At 38.5% G+C, this 19,125-nt stretch overlaps 1 protein-coding gene across 1 annotated transcript; it reads left to right on the forward strand.

Annotated features, from left to right (window-relative positions):
* The first annotated feature begins 2,711 nt into the window (after positions 1–2,711).
* DUSP12 (dual specificity phosphatase 12) lies at positions 2,712–17,897 on the forward strand. The gene is made up of 6 exons (XM_074221838.1): positions 2,712–3,036; positions 7,550–7,663; positions 7,764–7,882; positions 8,025–8,121; positions 10,347–10,530; positions 16,107–17,897. Exons 1-6 carry the CDS (start codon positions 2,771–2,773, stop codon positions 16,266–16,268), a joined length of 942 nt encoding a protein of 313 aa, XP_074077939.1. The 5' UTR covers positions 2,712–2,770; the 3' UTR covers positions 16,269–17,897.
* Positions 17,898–19,125: the final 1,228 nt, after the last annotated feature.

The following is a 19,125-nucleotide window of genomic DNA, read 5'->3' on the forward strand; positions in this document are numbered from 1 at the left end:
TGGCTTTGTGGAACTTCCTGGGATCTGGGATGTGCTTAGGGCCACATCTACCCTGAGGAGGACCACGCTGGCCTGGGCTTTGCACTTGCTCTGGCAGAGGATTTCCCACTGATCTTCCAAGTTGTGCTTGGTGTTCCCTGGGTTGGTAGGTCAGGAAACAGCTTTTGCTGCCAGGAGTTCCACTTCCTAGGGACCCAGGAATCCTGGGGCTGTTCCCACAGGTCTGGGACTCGTTTCCTCTGGCGTGGTAATCTTAGCTGCTGCTGTCCCCTCTAACCCCATGGAACAGAGCCTTCCCATGGTCTTCCAGTTTACCTTGGGCTGGAGAATTGCCTCACTGGATCTTTCTGTGGGTTCTGTTTCTTGAAAATTTAGCTGGCATCTTAATTTTAACCTTTTTGAAATATTTTGGAGAGAGTTCCTAGTTAAGGCTGTTCTAATTCCACCATCTTGCCTCCATCCCCAAGCCAGCACTATTTTAAGGTCAAAGGCAGACTCCGTATACTTGGGAAAAGCTGGGTAAACCCTCCCAGAATACTTAGGTTCCTCCAGTCTTCTGAGTAGCTGCCCTGGGATAATAAAAAAGTACTGACTGAATCCATTTACTAACAGAAAAAAATCTACATGTAGTGGTTAAAATTTTTAAACCTTTATTAAGATAAAGTTCAATCAATACATATACAGATTCTGTATTTACACTGGCTAATTTTCTTAATATATTTCTTCTAATTTCTACAATTTTCCCAAGTAGAAATAACCAGACCTTGAGAAGAAGATTCCATGGTATCTTAGACTTTCATATCAGTCAGCCGTGCTAATACAATTCTAGATTTTGAGTGCATTTTTCAAAGAATTTAGAAAAAAATGGTAGTTATTAACATTTAATAAACTTACTATATAATAGTATATAAATAGTGAGGTTATCAAGAAGGGCAAAAATTTTGCCTTTGGTCTGAAAGGGTTCACATTCTGAAGGGAGAGACAACATGAAAAAAAAACAACCTATGTACAAATGATGTACATACAGAATAGATAGAAGATAACCTGGAGATAAGGTTCTGGGTTGGAAACTGGGATGCCTGACTAGAATTTGAGCTAAGTCTTAAAGAAAGTTAGGAAAGCTAGGAGTCAAAAAACAATGAAGTATGGAAATATTTGTAACACAATTGTATCACCTATATCAAATTTCTTGCTAGGGTGGGAGGGAGAAATTTTTACAAATATGAATACTGAAAATTATCTTTATACATAATTGGAAAAATGAATAAAAAAAACACAAAAAATAATGAGAGATAGCATTCCAGGTATGAAAGACAACCAGGATGGACTATCAGTGAGGAACACTGGCAAAATAGGCCAGTGTAGCTGGATCCCAGCAAATATGGGAGTAAAGTATTAGATGGGGAAAGAAGGGGTTCAAGATACCAGATTTTCTATTTGATCCTGTACCTAAGGAGCCACTGGAATTGTTCAGTAAGAAAAAGATAAGTCAAATCTGAGCTTTGGAGAACTCCCTGTGGCAGAGTAGAGAATAAATTAAGAGTGGGGAGAGTTGAGGCAAAGGAGTCAATTAGAAGTAGTCTAGTCTAGAGGTGATAAGGGTCTTATGTTAAGGTGCCAGGAAATATGAGATATCATCATTCTTTGGTCGTATTTATGTGTATACACAAATTTATTTATGCATATATAAATATTTTTAAACTGTAAAGGCATTTATGTTGGGAAGCTGTAGAGGGGAAAACAAGATTTACAATAGATAAGATGTGTGAGGTGAATGTAGGGAAAAGAATCAAGGAGACTTTTTTTTTTATTGTAAATTTGAGTGACAAGAAGGATGATGGGGCCCTGGACCGCAATAGAAAAGGTGGAAAACGGTGCAGCTAGGTGGCACAGTGGATAAAGCACCGGCCCTGGACTCAGGAGGACCTGAGTTCAAATCCAGTCTCAGACACATAATAATTACCTAGCTGTGTGGTCTTGGGCAAGCCACTTAATCCTATTGCCTTGCAAAAACCTAAAAAAGAAAAAAAGAAAAGGTGGGAAATGAGGCAGAGGCCCAGGGACAGGCACGTTCCAATGTCCAAAAGGTGGCTGGTGTTGCAGGTTGGTTATAAATATGGGAATCATCTGTATGGATGTTCCTGAGCTCCTGGAGGTGGTTTACAAAGAAAAGTGGACAGAGCCTTCAGTGGACCCAGGGTCCAGGTGACTGTGACCAAGGTCCAGCCCAGGAGACTGAGGAGCAGTCATGAGGGTGAGACATCAGAAGCCAAGACGGAGCTTATCAAGGAGAGTGGAGACAGAGGCCGGCCCGTCCGCTGAGGATGGCTGGAGCAGGTCGGGGTTGCCATGACCTAATTTATTTATTTATTTTTTTGCTTTTGCAAAGCAACGGGGTGAAGCGGCTTGCCCAAGGCCACGCAGCTAGGGAATTATTAAGTGTTTGAGGCTGGATTTGAACTCAGGTACTCCAGGGCCGGGGCGCCCCCTAGCCGCCCCGGCCCTAAAATTCTAATGGCATTGGGCTCAAGAATTCAATTATGGAGTTACGAAGGTGAAAGAGGGCACTCCGCGCTCGACTGCGCCATTCCGGCAGGCCACCGCCAGGGGAGGGGAGGGCGGCGGGTCTGGGGCCGCCCCTGCTTCCGGCCGGAGGCCCCGCTCTAGCCGCACTTCCGGCGCCGCTCTAGCCGCACTTCCGGCGCCGCGCCTCGATGGTAAGCCGCTCATCCGGGGGCCGCCGGCGCCGCCACGCGGGAAGGCCCGAGCCATGGCGGCGCCCGAGCTGCTGGAGGTGCGGCCGGGCCTGTACCTGGGCGGGGCCGCGGCCGGCGAGCGGAGCCGGCTGCGGGAGGCGGGCATCGCGGCCGTGCTGACGGTGGACACGGAGGAGCCGGGCGGCCCGGCCCCGGGCCTGCGGACCCTCTTCGTCCGGGCGCGGGACGAGCCCGGCGCCGACCTGCTCAGTCACTTGGACCGCTGCGTGGCCTTCGTGGTTCGGGCGCGCGCCGCCGGCGCCGCCGTGCTCGTGCACTGGTGAGCGTGCGGGGGCGGGCTGGGCGCGGCCGGAGAAGCCCCTCCGTTGTCTCCGCCCGGAGGGGGTCGTGCGGGGCCGGCGTGCCCACCCGGCCGAGGCCCCGGCCCTCCTCCAGCTGCGTCCGGTCGCCACTCACTTATCCTGCCCTTCGGCTGCAGTGTAGCCCAGCCCGGAGACGCGGCGGCCGGCGGTGTAGCCGAGGGCCCCAGCCAGCCTCCCCGGCCCGAGAGCCCGGCAGGGCTGCCACAACTCAGCAAAAGCCAGCTGCCCCGCGTGTAGATGGCCCTTTGGGAGTTCCTCCAATTGGGGCATCTTGTCTAAGCAACGGCTAAAAGTCCATAATCATTTGATTTTGGGTAAAAAAAAGAGGCACAGCTCCAATAGTCCCCTTTGGTCATAATTGAATACTAGAACTCAGGAAAATCCCATTTTTTTCCTTAGTCTTAACATCAGCCAACTACTTCCTGTATAGATTGCCATTTGGAAATTCCTCCAGTTGAGGCATCTTGTCTAAGCAACGGCTAAAAGTTCATAATCATTTGATTTTGGGTAAAAAGAGGCACAGCTCCAATAGTCCCCTTTGTTCACAATCGTGTGTCAATGGCAACAGATTCTTCAGTGAACTCCATAGAAGTTACTAAACACCCAGATTCCTCATTTGTCAAACAAGGATTTAGGATCTCTTTCAACTCTCAGTTCTTTTGTTCTAGAATTCTGTGATTTAGCCGAGTGAAAAATAGATATGGCAAAAAAAAAAGATTTTGAAAATTAAAGTTCTAAAGTATAAGAAGTGGTAGCATTCAGTGTGGTATCATAGAAAGAACTGGAATGTGGTTCAGTGTGGTATCAAAGAAAGGATTTACATTTGCCTTTAATCCATCAGAAAGCATTTATTAAATGCTTATTATATGCTATTCACTGTGCCAAGCTCCAGGGATATTTAAAAAAAGGAAAAAAATACAGTCCTTGATCTCAAAAGATCTCAAAGTCTAATGGACCAATCAACACAGAAACTACCCATGTACATAGGAGAGTCATACACAGTAGTTGGAAGGTAATCTCTGATGGAAGGCACAAGCGGCTGGGAAGAACTGGAAAGGTCTCTTGCAGAAAGTAGGATTTGGGTCTTGAAGGAAACCAGGAAATGGAGGTGAGGAGGCATGGTGGATAGCCTGTAAAAGTGCCCTGGATGGGAGAAGGAATGCTCTGTTGTTAGGTTGTAGAGTATGTGGAAGAAAGTAAACATCAAAAGATTGATTTACGAATATTACTTTCTCAGATAAGTGGAAAACCCTCCCCACTTTTAAAATAAAGTGACTAATTTGAAGTCCATTGTAGTTGCTGCCTGTCTGACCTGGATTAAAGCCTTTAACTATCTTGGGTATCAGTTTCTGCATTTGTAAAAATAGTGGGGTTGAATTGCATATTATCTAAGGTACTTTCCAAGTTTAGGAGACATTTTAGATGGATGTATCATTTGATACTCTTCCTGCTATCACAGGTTTTCTTCCCATCGATCCCCTTGGTTCTCTTCATCTCTTTAATTGCTCCATCTCAACTTCCTCTACAGAATCACTATCCATTTCCTACCCCACAACCAGGAGTGCCTCTGAGATCTCTTTTTTTTGGGCTCTCCCTCTCACTTCTTTGTACTCTGTACTCTGACTTGATTATGTCATCATCTCTACACAGGTAACTCTCAGACCTACACATTCAGCCTGGCCCTTTTTCCTGAGCTTCAATCCCATGTCATCCACAGCTCATTCCTAACTAGTCACCTTAATCTCAATATGATCACAATTGAATTTATCTCTCTCCTAAATGGACTCCCTCTTCAAATTCTTATTTCTCTAAAGAGCTGTGCCATCCTGTCAGTCATCGCCTTGAATCCTATGCTTTATTCTCAGCTCCTCTCTTCCTTTAACCCTGATGCAGCTCATCAGAGTCACTGCCTCCACAACATTTTCCCATCTGTAAACTTCTCTTCCTTCTTGAGCAGCCCTCCAACCCTTGTCATCTTTTACTATAGTCCCTTTTTAATTGGCCACCCAGCCTAATCTCTCATTCCATTTCAGTTCCCCCTCTTCAGTGTTGTAGAAGTGATTTTCTGAGAGTTCACCTCTGACCGTGTTTCTCCCCTAATCAGTAAACTTCAGTGACTCTGTACTATAAGATATAAACTCTTCCATTTGGCATTTAAAGTCTTTCACAAACTAGTACCCATGCTTTCCTAGCCTTGTTATATATTATTCCTGTCCTGCATTATACAGTGTAACCAAAGTTCTCCTCAGCTGTTCCTTACTCATGACATCCCATCTCCATTATTCTAGTCTTTGGCCTGCCTCTCCTGCATTCATGGAATGCACTCCCTTCTCCCTGCCCGCTAGAATTTCTAGTCTCCTGCCAAACTCAACTCAAACTTTCCCTGAAAGGACTTTCCTAATCCACTTTGATTGTTAGTGCCTCCCTCCCCCAATTATCTCATATTTATTTGTCATGTGCAATGGTGGAGAGAATTGGTGGGAATATATGTTACCTTCTATATAAATATATGTTATATTCTATTATTATAATAGGGTAGAAATGGTTTCATTTTTGTTTTGTTTTGTTTTTTTTCCTTTGGAGACCAGTCCTTCAAATACTCAAGCACCTGCTGTATTCATTATATTTGGAACATTCCAGAGGCAGCTAGGCATCACAGTGAATTTGGTCCTATATTGGATTCAGAAAGACCTGAGTTCAAATTCTGACAATTTTTGAACCTGGGTAAACCACTTACCCTCCCTCAGCTCAATTTTCTCTTCTATAGAATGAGGATAGTAACAATATCTACCTCACAGGGTTGATGTGAAAATCAAATAAGATAATATATATAAATCACTTTGTGAACCTTTCTGTGTTGTTTGAATGCTAATTATTAGAAGCTGTTATGGTTGAATGTTGCTTCAAGTTTCAACTTTGAAGTGACTTATTTGAATAAATTTTAATAATCACACAGTTGTGATAGGCACAGTTCTCATTTAAATAGAAAAGATGGTACATTTTCTATTTCCTACCCGATATCCTTGGTTCTTATCTCCGATCTTGGGTACATGGTGAGCCCTTAATAAATACTATCTCATTCATTCATGTTATTTTTATATACACAATGAATGTATAATAGCCATTTAAATTTCTAAAGTATTTTACAGTTTAGAAAGCACTTAATCTTATAAGTATCTTGTGAAGTAAGTTGTATGAGTGTTGTTAAGCCCCCTCACCTCCCCCCACCCCAGTCTTAAGGATAATTAAACCAAGATGAGGGAAGAGAAGGACTTGCAAGTCTATCAAACTTTTCCTGTATGCCCCATTGTTTTCCACAAGGAAGCATAGACCTTGGGCTGTATTCCAAATTAGTGCTGTATCACAGAATCTGAGGTTTAGAGCAGCCAGGTTCCTGTGGGCCATCTCCAGCTCTCTCTTTTTACAGCTGAGGAAACTGAATGGAGAAGGGTTCAGGAACTTGCCCAAACCAGTCAATGCCCTCCCAAATTGCCAAGGTAGTATTTGAACTCTGGCCCTCTGGCACCAGAGCCAGTGGTCTTTGCCACTACAACACACTGCCTAAAAGAAGAATCAGGTTTGGTTTCACTAGAAATCGAACTTGCGTATTTGACATCGTAATAACCCATGTTTGTAAAATGCCTTACATACCTTATTTCATTCAGTTCACACAAAAGCCCTTGAATTTACACATTCCAGCATCTCATTAGTGAGAGGACAGGATGAAAATCTGTACTTTATAATGAGACTAATTTATGCAAGGCTGGTGTGAACAGGCAATCACACTGTCGAGAGAGACTTATGTGAAAATCATTCACTGTCTTTAACAGGAGTTTGTAGTTTTATGACAGTTCAACAAGAACAGAAGAAAATACATATTTCCACCTAGAGGGGAATGGCTAGGGAGGGGAAAGGTATAGTAAAAGTGGGGAATAACAAAATCCCTTCCAAAGGAGAGGAGCTAGGCAATGACAAAAGTCACTTTCTTTTCCTTTGGGAAGCCTAGATTATGAAGATAAGAAAGTCTGTGAATCTTCAAATGACGCCAGCTATACAAGCATTATCCCCCAGTCTGGCACCTGTGCTGCCTCCCATGAACATGCAGGGAGTCCAGTTGAGGAGCATACAACAAATTATGTCCATTAAAGAGGGGAGGTTGGTTTAATCCTTGACACATTCAATACCTCCTGCATTCTCCAATGTTTCTGGAAAAAATGGCAACTCAAAAAGACAAGTTCAAGGGACCCTGTAACAGCCCTTAACAGTGGTACTTTTCTTTTGTGGTTGCTTAGAGTTGGAGTTACTTTGATAATGCTAAGCTATTTTAACCATCATGTTGGGAAATACAGAGGCAGGAACTTCTGAACTCTACGTGTGTGTGTGTGTGTGTTAATTGGATAACAGAATGTTTGCTTGTATAGCAAATTTGCCTCTGCCATTGACAATTTAATTATAAAAGACTCCTTTTAGCCATGCAGGTATCAGTCGAAGTGTTGCGGTGGTGACTGCTTACCTAATGAAGACTGAGCAGCTCTCCTTTGAAGAGGCCTATGGCAACCTCCAGACCATGAAGCCAGAGGCTAAGTGTGTTCATTGTTTTGACTTTTTTTTTTCTGTTCCTGTGAGAAAGGATATGTTTTCCTTCTTGAAAGAAGAATTGAACCGTTTTTATTTGTTATTACAGAATGAACGAGGGCTTTGAGTGGCAACTAAAGCTTTACCAGACAATGGGTTGTAAAGTGGACACCTCTAATGCACTTTATAAGCAGTATCGTTTACAAAAAGTTACTGAGGAATATCCTGGTAAGTCTGAATTCTCAGCCTAAGAGGAATATTTTTAATTCCTAAAGCCGTTGTTTCTTTTCTTTGCATTAACAAAATATTACCTGGATATGCAAAGCGTTTGTATATTCACAATTGGGTGTGTTGTAATTGTTTCCTACAGAATTACAGAATTTGCCACAGGAAGTCTTTGCTGTTGATCCCACTCTTATTTCCCAAGATTTGAAAGATGAGTTCCTCTACAAATGTAGGAAGTGCAGGTAAAGTCTTTTGCAAGCTATAGAGGTTTCATATCAGTTAAATAAAGAAACATGTTTGAAGTTCCAATCTCTTCTCATTAGTTTATCAAATTTGGAAAAATGTCAGTGCTACTGAATAACAGACAATTTGTAATTCAGAACTCCAATTTAAATTAGGCTTAAAAAGGAATGTGAATCATAGGGATACAAAAGAAATATCAGATTATATGACTCAAAGTGGTGTGGAGTGATGTAGACCTCCACGAGAGCCCATGTTCCTTTGCCCTGATATTCAAGGTCCTACCTTACTAGAATTCTCTTTCTGCAATACTCATCACTTTACCTGAGGTTCCACTCAGACTGAACCATTCTCTAGAGATGCCCCAAGCTTTCTCTCCTCCATATCGTTTCTTATATTTTTCTCTACATGGCCTAGCATGCCTCTCAACCTTGGTGACCAAGCTCAGTGGAGAGGATGCACCATTTCAGAGCAGGAAACCTCAATTCAAATCCAGCCTCAGACACTTGCTATTTCTATAAATCACAACACTTTCTGTCTCTGTTCTGACTGTAAAATCAGAATAGCACCTACCTTAAGAGGGTTATTGCGAGGATCAAATGAGATAATATGGAAAGGACTTTGCTAACCTTCAAACTGAATCTTCATCATCATCGTCATCATCATATTTTTTTGCTATACAAGCAAACATTTGCAAGGCAAATGGGGCTAAGTGGCTTGCCCAAGGCCACACAGTGTCTGAGGCCAGATTTGAACTCAGGTACTCCTGACTCCAGGGCTGGTGCTCTATCCACTGCACCACCTAGCTGCCCATCATCATCATCATTCTTAACAATGTTGGCAATTTTTTTTTCACTTTTAAAAATGAGGCTTTACTAAACTGATTATTTCCAGCTTTTGATTTGTCTCCAATAGTGGCCTTGAAAATTCATTTCCAATTTTCATCTTTTCTTGTGTTGTTGTTCTCGTCTTCTTTCTTTCTTTCTTTCTTTCTTTCTTTCTTTCTCTTTCTTTCTTTCTTCCTTCCTTCCTTCCTTTCTTTTTTTTTCTTCCTTCCTTCCTTCCTTCCTTCCTTCCTTCCTTCCTTCCTTCCTTCCTTCCTTTTTCATTCAAGAAAGATTTTATTTATTTTGAATTTTACAATTTTTGCCCTAATCTTGCTTCCCTTCCCCCAATCTCCACAGAAGGCAGTCTGTTAGTCTTTACATTGTTTCCATGATATACATTGATTTGAGTTGAATGTGATGAGAGACAAATCATATCCTTAAGGAAGAAAAAATAAAGTATACGAGATAGCAAAATTACATAAAAAGATAAGTTTTTTTTCTTAAGTTAAAAGGAATAGTCTTTAGTCTTTGTTTTAACCCCACAATTCTTTCTCTGGATACAGATGGTATTCTTCATCACAGATAGCCCAGAATTGTCCCTGATTGTTGCACTGAGCAAGTTCATCAAGTTTGATTTTCACCCCCCATGTTGTTGTTTTTTTGTTTCTGGTTCTGCTCATCTCCTTCAGTATCAGTTCATGCAAATCCTTCCAGGCATCCCTGAATTCACATCCCTTCTGGTTTCTAATAGAACAGTAGTGTTCCATGACAATATTGGCAATTAATAATATATAACTAAAATTATTTTGGATATGAGTATAATCAGAAATGTTCTGACAAAAATGACCTGAAAACTCAGAGGAAAAGACTTCTTCAAGTTGATAAGATCATAGAATAGGTCACATCTGAGGTGGACCTTGATAATGATGATTCTAAAAAAAAATATTACCAAAATTATTTAAAAATTATTAATAATTAACGATTATAATTTTAAATAACTAGTAATATAAAAAAATTAAAATCCTCTCTTCCCCCAACTCTGACGATGTACATTTCCATTAAAGCTCAGCTCAAATGCTGCCTTTCTTGTTCTTATTAACTTGAAGAAATCTTTTCCTTCTCTAAATTTCCATGTCAGTTTGTCAGCACCTTTCTCACTACACTTGCATATTCTACCGATTTTTACAGTTATATTTTCTTTCCTCTCCTAACTATAACTTCCACAAGGAAAGTATTTATTCTTATTCTTTGTGTTCCCTTCAATAGCAAGTTTAGTGCCTACAATTAGGTTCTTAAGAAATATTCGTTAAATAAACAATATATTCCACATATGCATGTCTCATGTATTTTAGAAATCTTTGTTATGGTTACTAATGTTCTATGTGGTTTGGGAATTGCAGACGTTCCTTATTTCGAAGTTCTAGTATTTTGGATCATAGTCAAGGAAGTGGACCAGCAGCCTTTGCTCATAAGAAAATGACACCTTTAATAATTAACACAGGGAATGAGGCTAAGTGTACTTCTCATTTCATTGAACCTGTTCAGTGGATGGAATCTGCATTGTTGGGTGTGATGGATGGACAAGTGAGTAAGACATTTAGCTTTATTAATGAAATTTTATTATACTGACTATAATTTGTTTTTCTTTATTGAGTTTTTATTTTTCACAATATTTTCATGTTGTCACTGTTATTTACAGTATACAATGTCCTGTCCCAATCCTCTATTATATATTGGACATAAATATCCATTAGTAGTATACCAATGAGCGGCGGCTAGGTGGCGCAGTGGATAAAGCACCAGCCCTGGAGTCAGGAGTACCTGGGTTCAAATCCAGTCTCAGACTCTTAATAATTACCTAGCTGTGTGGCCTTGGGCAAGCCACTTAACCCCATGTGCCTTGCAAACAAAAAAATTAAAAAAATAGTATGCCAATGAATTGTTGTACAACTATTGCAGAATAATGAAGTCCTGCCTCCCTATTTTATGCTGAAACAAAAATTTTGATATAATTCATGGAATAGTTAAGGACAGAATAATTTTCTTTTTGGGTTTTTTTTTCCTGGTAAAGGGCATTAGATTGGCATAATTAAATTAGTTAACCTGTAATTGTCCCTCCTTTCGATCCAGTGTTTGATAATGGTTATAAATTCATTCTCTACATTCCCAAATTAATGAAATGAAATTGCTATTTCTCCTTTCTTCTATATTTTTTCCTCTTTATTGACCAGAAACTTGTTTCCTTTAAAATAATTAGAATTTTTGTTAAGGCATTTTGAAGGTCTAGCCTTTTAGGATGCAGTTTGCATAGGATGCTTTTCCTTCAGAATTTTTATTAATATTGGTAACTCCATTTTATATTATAATTTTATTCTTTGATGATGAAAAGAGTTTGAGAGACTTAGGTGCCTACACTTAGGTTCTTAAGAAATATTCATTAAATAAACAAAAAGTATTCAACATATGCATGTCTCATGCATTTTAGAAATCTTTGTTATGGTTACTAATAATCTGGATAATCTAATTATTTAATTATTTTTTTAAAGAAAGATTTTACTTATTTTTAGTTTTACAGTTTTACCCCTATTCTTGTTTCCCTTCCCCCACCCCACACAGAAGGTAGTCTTTACAATTATTTTATTATTAATGGCATCAGATTATTAATAAGGATGGTCATTTGGCTATCTTAGACCAAAGATCTATGGCTGCATGTTCATGGCAGCAGTTTATATATAAACCCCTCAGAAGAATAGATGAGCCATGAGGGGCTGAGAATGACTTTTGCTTCTAGAAATGACTTCTATACCCAGCCCCACCCCCAGCCTTGGGCTACCTAGATAAAAGGATCTTTCTCTATCCAAGAATATAATGGATTTCCCTACCTTGTAAGACAGGATAACCACAATCTCATTTTCAGTAGTGTTCTTAATGAACTTTTTTAAAATTAGGAATTTAGAAAGGGAGAGCTCTGAATCTCCCCCAATATTCATTTCTCTCAATTCACTTAGACAACTAGCATATATTACGTGCTTACTGTGTTTAAGGGACTTTGCTAAACTCTGGCAATAAAAGACAGAGTAGAAAGAGTACCCATGTCCTCAAGGACTTTACTTCTAAGGACAGAAGATAGCATATAAGCAATTATTTTCCTGGTAACTCCTTAAATGGGGGTTGTGACTGGATCCCTACAGTGAGAGGGAGAGGTTGCAGGGATACTGATCACCTTTTTTGTGTATAGCTCTATATTAAAACCTTGTGTGGAAACAGATGATAAAATCTTCACCCTGAAAGAATTCAATCTAGGAGACAGACATTATTATACATTCAGCTACTACTAAAGAACATTCTCACTTACTTTTATATTTTATTGTTAATGTTTTGACTCTCCAGTATGGTTGAAACTCTATGAGAATAGAATGCAGGGAAATTTGTTTTGGCTCTTCCACTCGGATGATTGTTGAAGTAATGATTAAATACACACACACACACACACACACACACACACACACACTCAGTACTCGGTAGATATCAGAATAGGGTAGTGTCCTTTTATCTTTACCTTTATTTACTTCTTGGTTTTTTTTGAAGGTTGTGAATTTTGAGCTAGATCATTTAAATCCTTTTGTATCAAAGTCTCAGTGCCAGATATTTTGGTAGTGCAAATAATGGAGTACTGAATCTGAAGTCACGAAGATTCCTCTTCTTGAGTTAAAATCTGACCTCAAACACTTACCAGCTGTATGACCCTGTCAAGTCACTTAACCCTGTCTCAGGTTTTTACACCTGTCAAATGAATGAGCACTGTTCTAATATCTTTGCCAAGAAAGCTCCAAAAGGTGTCATGAAGAGTGGAACATGATTGAAAAACAACTAAATTACAATAAATTTGTTATCAATATCTGAACAGTCTAGTAACCTTGAAAAAATATTACTCTGAATCTTTATAGTTTTTTGAAATAAAGGCTGTAACTCACATTTGGGTAACACTAAGATTTGCATAGATAACCTATTTCTGAACAAATAAAAATCTAATGTCAAATGAATGATACTAAAACACACAGAATTAATAAGAGATTTACTATTATTTTATTTGTAGTTTTATCTCCTAGAAACTAATAACTCTCTACCTAATTCTACCTGATTGTGAGTCATAATTTCTGGGTAATTGGTCACTTTATTAATTATGACTAGTGTATAATTAATAAAAGGATGCCATTTGACTTTCTCTTGTAAACCAAAGAGAATCTTGGGGGAGACCTTTAAAAGCTTAAAAAAAACCCTTTGAAAATGAATGTGTCCCTAAGGATGAGAATAAACTTTGATTAGTTAATAATTAGTGATGGGGTAGACATTAATGAGGGGACAAAAAGTCTTCAGCCCCTCTTGCAGAGAGCATGAGGTAATCTTGAAACTCAGCTGCCGCTAGTAGTCTGGGCAAAAGAATCCATCTCACCAGATCTCAATGGTTGATTTCAAAAGTTTGGTCACTCTAAATTCTAAAGGACAGTTCAAAGACCCATATGGGGTTATTTCCTAGGGATAAGATCTCAGACTGGTTTCTGTTTGTAAGGTCTCCAAATTGGGTAGAATCTCAACTAAGATCAAATAGTATGTACTTCAAAGATTTGGTCAATCTTTGCTATCAGCAATGTCCTTCGGATGTTAGCTGAATGACTGATTTCTGAATGAGGAAATAGAGAAGAGAAATCTTAGTCTTAATTAGTAACTGGTTATTAATATTAAGAGAGAAATAACCATTTCTCTCATGTTACTATTTTGATTGAATATCATAGTTTCTGAATCTTAGCCATTTTTAATAATAAAAAACCCCCATCTTTTTAGTTTATTCCCCACAATGAAATTAATTTGGAAGTATAAGCTCTTTGAATTTAATTTGGTTTATTCCACTTACAGAAATTTCCTTTATATAAATCACCTAATTTTTCTTATATAACAATTTTTAAAATGTCATTCTCCAATGCTTCAAATTCCCATCAAATTCCTTCTTTCTCCCCCAGTCCCAGCCACTCAGTTCCACACTGGAAACCCCTTTTTGACTCGATGCTGACTCCTTCACACCTAACCTTGCATGTGGTAGCCCAAAGCCATTGATTGGGGACTTTTTAAGGTACCCCAAGTACTGTTCAATCTTTCTATCTTCCCTAAAACTGAATCCTATTCTATATGTTATGTTCCTTATTAGAATGGATGCTCCTTGAGAACAGACTCATGTTTCTATTTGTATCTGATCCAGCCAGGAGATTAGCATATAGTAAGCTTTTACTTTTCCATTCATTCCATTTCATTCTATACACAGTCACAAAATAGAAAAGCAATTTAGGATTTTGCAAAGCAAATGGGGTTAAGTGGTTTGCCCAAGGCCACACAGCTAGGTAATTATTAAGTGTCTGAGCCTAGATTTGAACTCAGGTACTCCTGACTCCAGGGCTGGTGCTCTATCCACTGCACCACCTAGCTGCCCCAGAAAAGCAATTTAAACAGAGAAGCCCATTGTCTTTTACACACGCATGCTTCAGTCCTCCAACAAATCTCTGAACTCATCTATTTTGGTACTCCCTTGCAAGCTGGCATTCAAAATCTACCCATGCTTTTTCATCTTGTTAGCTATTCTTTCTAAAATCCTCCATGGAGGTCCGCCCAGCATGCTGGGATCTTTTTGATGTCTTAACATGATGAGGGAGGTAGCACAGGGACAGGATATGTTTTTTCCTTAACTTTTGAGACATGACTGATCTACTTCTTCTAGCCATATACATTTCATTTTGTTCTTGTGCCCAATTGTTGCTTGGTAATCCATATGTTTTTATGCCCTTCATCATGGCATGCATCGGACCCTGTGTTTTGAAGGGTATGTGCCAGGGACATACAAACTCCAAAAGGTCTCACCACCATGTGGAGGCTCTTTGTGGCTGCTCTCCAAGACCAGCCTGGCTAAGTACAGAATGGATAATTCCCAACAGCCTGGCCCTCAGGACCTGAAAGGGATAGGACTCAGGATCCAAAAGTGGATTGCCACCTTCTTTGCTACTTAAAAGTTTTTGCTTCCTAGAACTGGGAGAAGTTGAGTCTTTCCCAGATTCACATAGCCAATAGTGTCAGATGCAGTCCTTGAATCCAGGTCTTCTGGTTTCAAGAATGTCTTTCTATGTGTCATGAAATACTGTTTTTGAAACAAAGGAAAAGGTAGACATCTATAGCATAAACTGTTATAATATTTTCTACTGCTTATAAATTGTAATATATTCAGCAAAATTTGAATTCCCTAAACAGGTGACATCAGTGAGGGATAGCTTCTTAGAGGAAATGAGTTTTAAATACTTGGGAACTCTTTTACTTAGATTTTAGAAGTCAGTTAAGGTTTTCCTTAATTTTTTTCTCACTTGACACTCACCTTTTTTGGCTACTGACCTGGACCTATCCTATTTTCTGTGAAATCTTTTTTAGTTCTTTTTGTGAATCTTATGTTTTCTTTAGCAACTAGATTAAATTAATTAATTTTACTCTGAGATCATGCTATTAATTAAATTTGTTTTTTAAAAGAGAATGATGGGGTAGCTAGGTAGGCTAGTTTATGGGCCCCGGTAATTAGGAGGACTTGAGTTCAAATTTAGCCTCAGACATTTAATAAAGGCCTAGCTGTGTGACCTTGGCCAAGTCACTTAACCCCATTGCCTTAAATAAGTAAAAAAAAAAGAATGATGATTTTTGTGAGATTCTAGATTAAAGAAAAGTAAGGACAAATTTACAGAATAGGAATAATACCTGTTTTCTATCGGAGAGAAGCCTATTACAGGCTTACAGCAAATATTCATATTTATATTCCTTAAAGACTGCTTTTCTAAAAAGTGCCTCATCAGTGCTAACTTATTACTTTTTTTGGTCATGTCTTTTATCTTAATGTACCTCACAAATATCTCACAAAGTTAGAACGATTTGCAGATGGAACAACTGCTGCAAAGATATGTGATTTATACTATTACAATGTCATTGATTGTCTGCATTCCTGTGTTTGTTTCCTGTGTTTGCTTTCATTAATACTTTTACTTCTGGGTATTAGATTATTATTGGTTTGAAATACAGATTCATCTTTGACAGCAGGTTTGGTCTATAAAAGTAACTTTTCTATGTTTTATTTTTAGCTCCTTTGCCCAAAGTGCAGTGCTAAGTTGGGTTCCTTCAACTGGTATGGTGAACAGTGTTCCTGTGGTCGGTGGATGACCCCTGCTTTTCAGATACATAAGAATAGAGTGGATGAAGCGAAGACGCTTCCCCTTCTTGGATCACAAGCAAGAAAAACATAAGCTTTTTTAAAAAACTGATTTTGATGACTGACTTGAAAAAGAAGCTTCCTTATATCTGATGTCATTGCTCATTACTATTAAGTTACAAATTTATAGGCAACCATGGTTTTTGATTATCTTTTCATTGGAATTGGCATGTGAAAATTCATTCTTTCCTATGGTTGACCTCATATTCTCTTTCTTGGATGTGGATACAAAATGTGCCAAATGTAACTAAGTGGAATAAATTAGAGACCAAGTTTTTTTTTTTACCATGTAAAGTATGTTTGTGTACATTAATGAACATTGTGTGTATATACATGTGTACAGTTTAGTATTAAAACTCCTATACTGTCCAGATAGTTTGATGTTTGTATATAGTTTTTTTTAAACTAGGTTTCATTTGTGAAATATAAGGATTGCATCTTCACTTGTCTTATGATCTGATGAATGAATTGATAACATCTGCCTACTCAATTTGAAAATTACTATGTGATTTTAAGCATTCTTTGATTTATGAAACATAACAAAATTATTCTTGTGAAACGCAAAGTTTTAAATAGTTCCTTTTTGAAATTTTAAAATAGCCTTAAACATAAAGTTAGTTATCTTTTCTTGGACATAGGAAATTACCCTAGCATGTACAGACTTTTACCATCTGCTTTGCCTTTTAACATTAAGGATCATGAGACCTTTCCATCTATTTGTAGATGAAACCTCTCATTTGTGTTGTCTCCCTTAATTAGAAGGTGAGCTTTTTTTAAAAAAAAATTATTTATTTTTTCAACTATATGCAACGGTAGTTTTCAACAATTAGTTTTTTGCAAGGCTTTGAGTTTTACATTTTTCTCCCTTCCTCCCTTCCCTCCCCCTCCCCTGACAGCAACATAATATAACCTCTACTTGTGCAATCATATTAAACAGGAAGCCTTATTATTCATAGTTGTGAACAGAGAATCAAATCCAAATTAAAAAAAATTTAGATAGAAATAAAGCCATAATACATAAGACAAACTTTTAAAAATGGAAGATAGCAAGGTCTGCATTTAAACTCCACAGTTCCTTCTGGATATGGATGGCATTTTCCATCACAAGACTTTTAGAATTGTCTTTGTTTATCGTTCTGCTGAAATGAACAAGTCCATCATAGTTGATCATCATCCAGTGTTGCTGTTAGTGAGTAACTGTTTTTCTGGTTCTGCTCACTTCACTCCGCATCAGTTCATACAAGTTTTTCTAGACTATTCTGAAGTCCTGTTCCTCATGATTCTTATAGAACAATAATGTTCTAGCACATTTATAATCCACAACTTGTTCAGCCATTCCCCAATTGATGGACATTCCCTCAATATCCAATTCTTTGCCACTATGAAAAGAGCTGATATAAACATTTGTCTACATGTGGGCTTTTTACTCTTTTTTATGATCTGTCTGGGATATAGATCTAGTAGTAGTATTGCTGGATCAAAGAGTATGAACAATTTTATTACCCTTTGGGTGTCATTCCAAATTGCTCTCCAGAAAAGTTGAATCAGTTTACAATCTACAAACAATGATTAGTGTCCCAGTTTTCCCACATCCCTTCCAACATTGATCATTTTAGTCATATTTGTCGATCTGATAGATGTGAGGTGGTGCCTCAGAGTTTTAATTTGCATTTCTCTAATGATTTCAAGCATTTTTATATGAATATAGAAAGTTTTAATTTCTTCATCTTAGAATTGCCTTTTCTTATCCTTTGATCATTTATCAGTTGAATGACTTGTATTCTTATAAATTTGACTTAGTTCTCTATATATTTTAGAAATGAGTCTTTTGTCTGAAATATTAGGTATAAAAATTATTTCTCTGTTTACTGCCTTCCTTTTAATCTTGGTGCATTGGTTTTATTTGTGCAAAAACTTTTCAATTTAACATAATCAAAATTATTCACTTTGCATTTTATAATGTTCTTTATCTCTTCTTTGGTCATAAACTGTCCCCCTTCCAAAGATCTGTCGGGGAAACTAGTCTGTGTTCTCCAAATGGCTTTAGAATGTGAGCTTCTTGAGATCAGGGCTATCTTGCTTTTTTTACTTGCATCCTTAGGGATTGGCACAGTGCTTCACACTCTGTTATTTAGTCATTTCAGTCATATCCAACTCTTTGTGATCCCATTTGGGATTTTCTTAGCAAAGACACTGGAGTGCTTGGGTGTTTCTTTCTCCAGCTCTTTTAAAGGTGAGGTTGAGGCAAAGAGACTTGCTTAGAGTTAGTTAGACAGGTAATAAATGTGTGTGAGGCCAGATTTGAAGTCAGGAAATTGAATCTTCCTAACTCCAGATCTAGCATTCTGTTCACTGTAGCATCCAGCTGCCCTGCTTCCACTTAGTGATCAGTTAATCCTCTTTCTTTCTTTCATTCATTCATTCTACCTTTCAAGAACTACTTGTCTCAAGGTGCTGCCAAATGAAAGAGGTCGCTGGCATAATAGAAGATTGGAATTGGAGTCAAGAGAGCCTTACTCATGTGTGAGCATGGGCAAGTTAATTGTACCTCTCTGAACACCAGTTTGTTCTATAACTGTAATACCTACCTCATACAGGTAATGCTAGAAGGTCTTAGAAATGATCTAGTCCCCCATTCACTTTACAGATAAAAGCACAAAGGCTCCAAAAGATTGTAACTTGTCCAAAGTTATGTAGGTATCAAGTACCAGACCTGGAATTGAAATTATAGTTGAGATTAGAGTCATTTGTCTTCTGATTCTGAATCCACTGTACTGTTGCCTCCTGCAAGTCTCTAATGGGAGAAATATCAGTTGCTCACTGGTAGCCAATAAATCCAATAAAATAAAAATACCATTACCACATAAATTTACTTTTTTATTTCAGAGACA

This window comes from Macrotis lagotis, chromosome 2 (assembly GCF_037893015.1).
Source record: "Macrotis lagotis isolate mMagLag1 chromosome 2, bilby.v1.9.chrom.fasta, whole genome shotgun sequence".
In the NCBI taxonomy this organism is placed as follows: Eukaryota; Metazoa; Chordata; class Mammalia; order Peramelemorphia; family Peramelidae; genus Macrotis; species Macrotis lagotis.

Coding starts and splice junctions, on each gene's coding strand:
- DUSP12 (XM_074221838.1), top strand. CDS start 2,771: ATGGCGGCGCCCGAGCTGCTGGAGGTGCGGCCGGGCCTGTACCTGGGC. Junction 8,122..10,346: donor TACAAATGTAGGAAGTGCAG/GTAAAGTCTTTT, acceptor TGGGAATTGCAG/ACGTTCCTTATTTCGAAGTT. Junction 10,531..16,106: donor TGGGTGTGATGGATGGACAA/GTGAGTAAGACA, acceptor TTTTATTTTTAG/CTCCTTTGCCCAAAGTGCAG.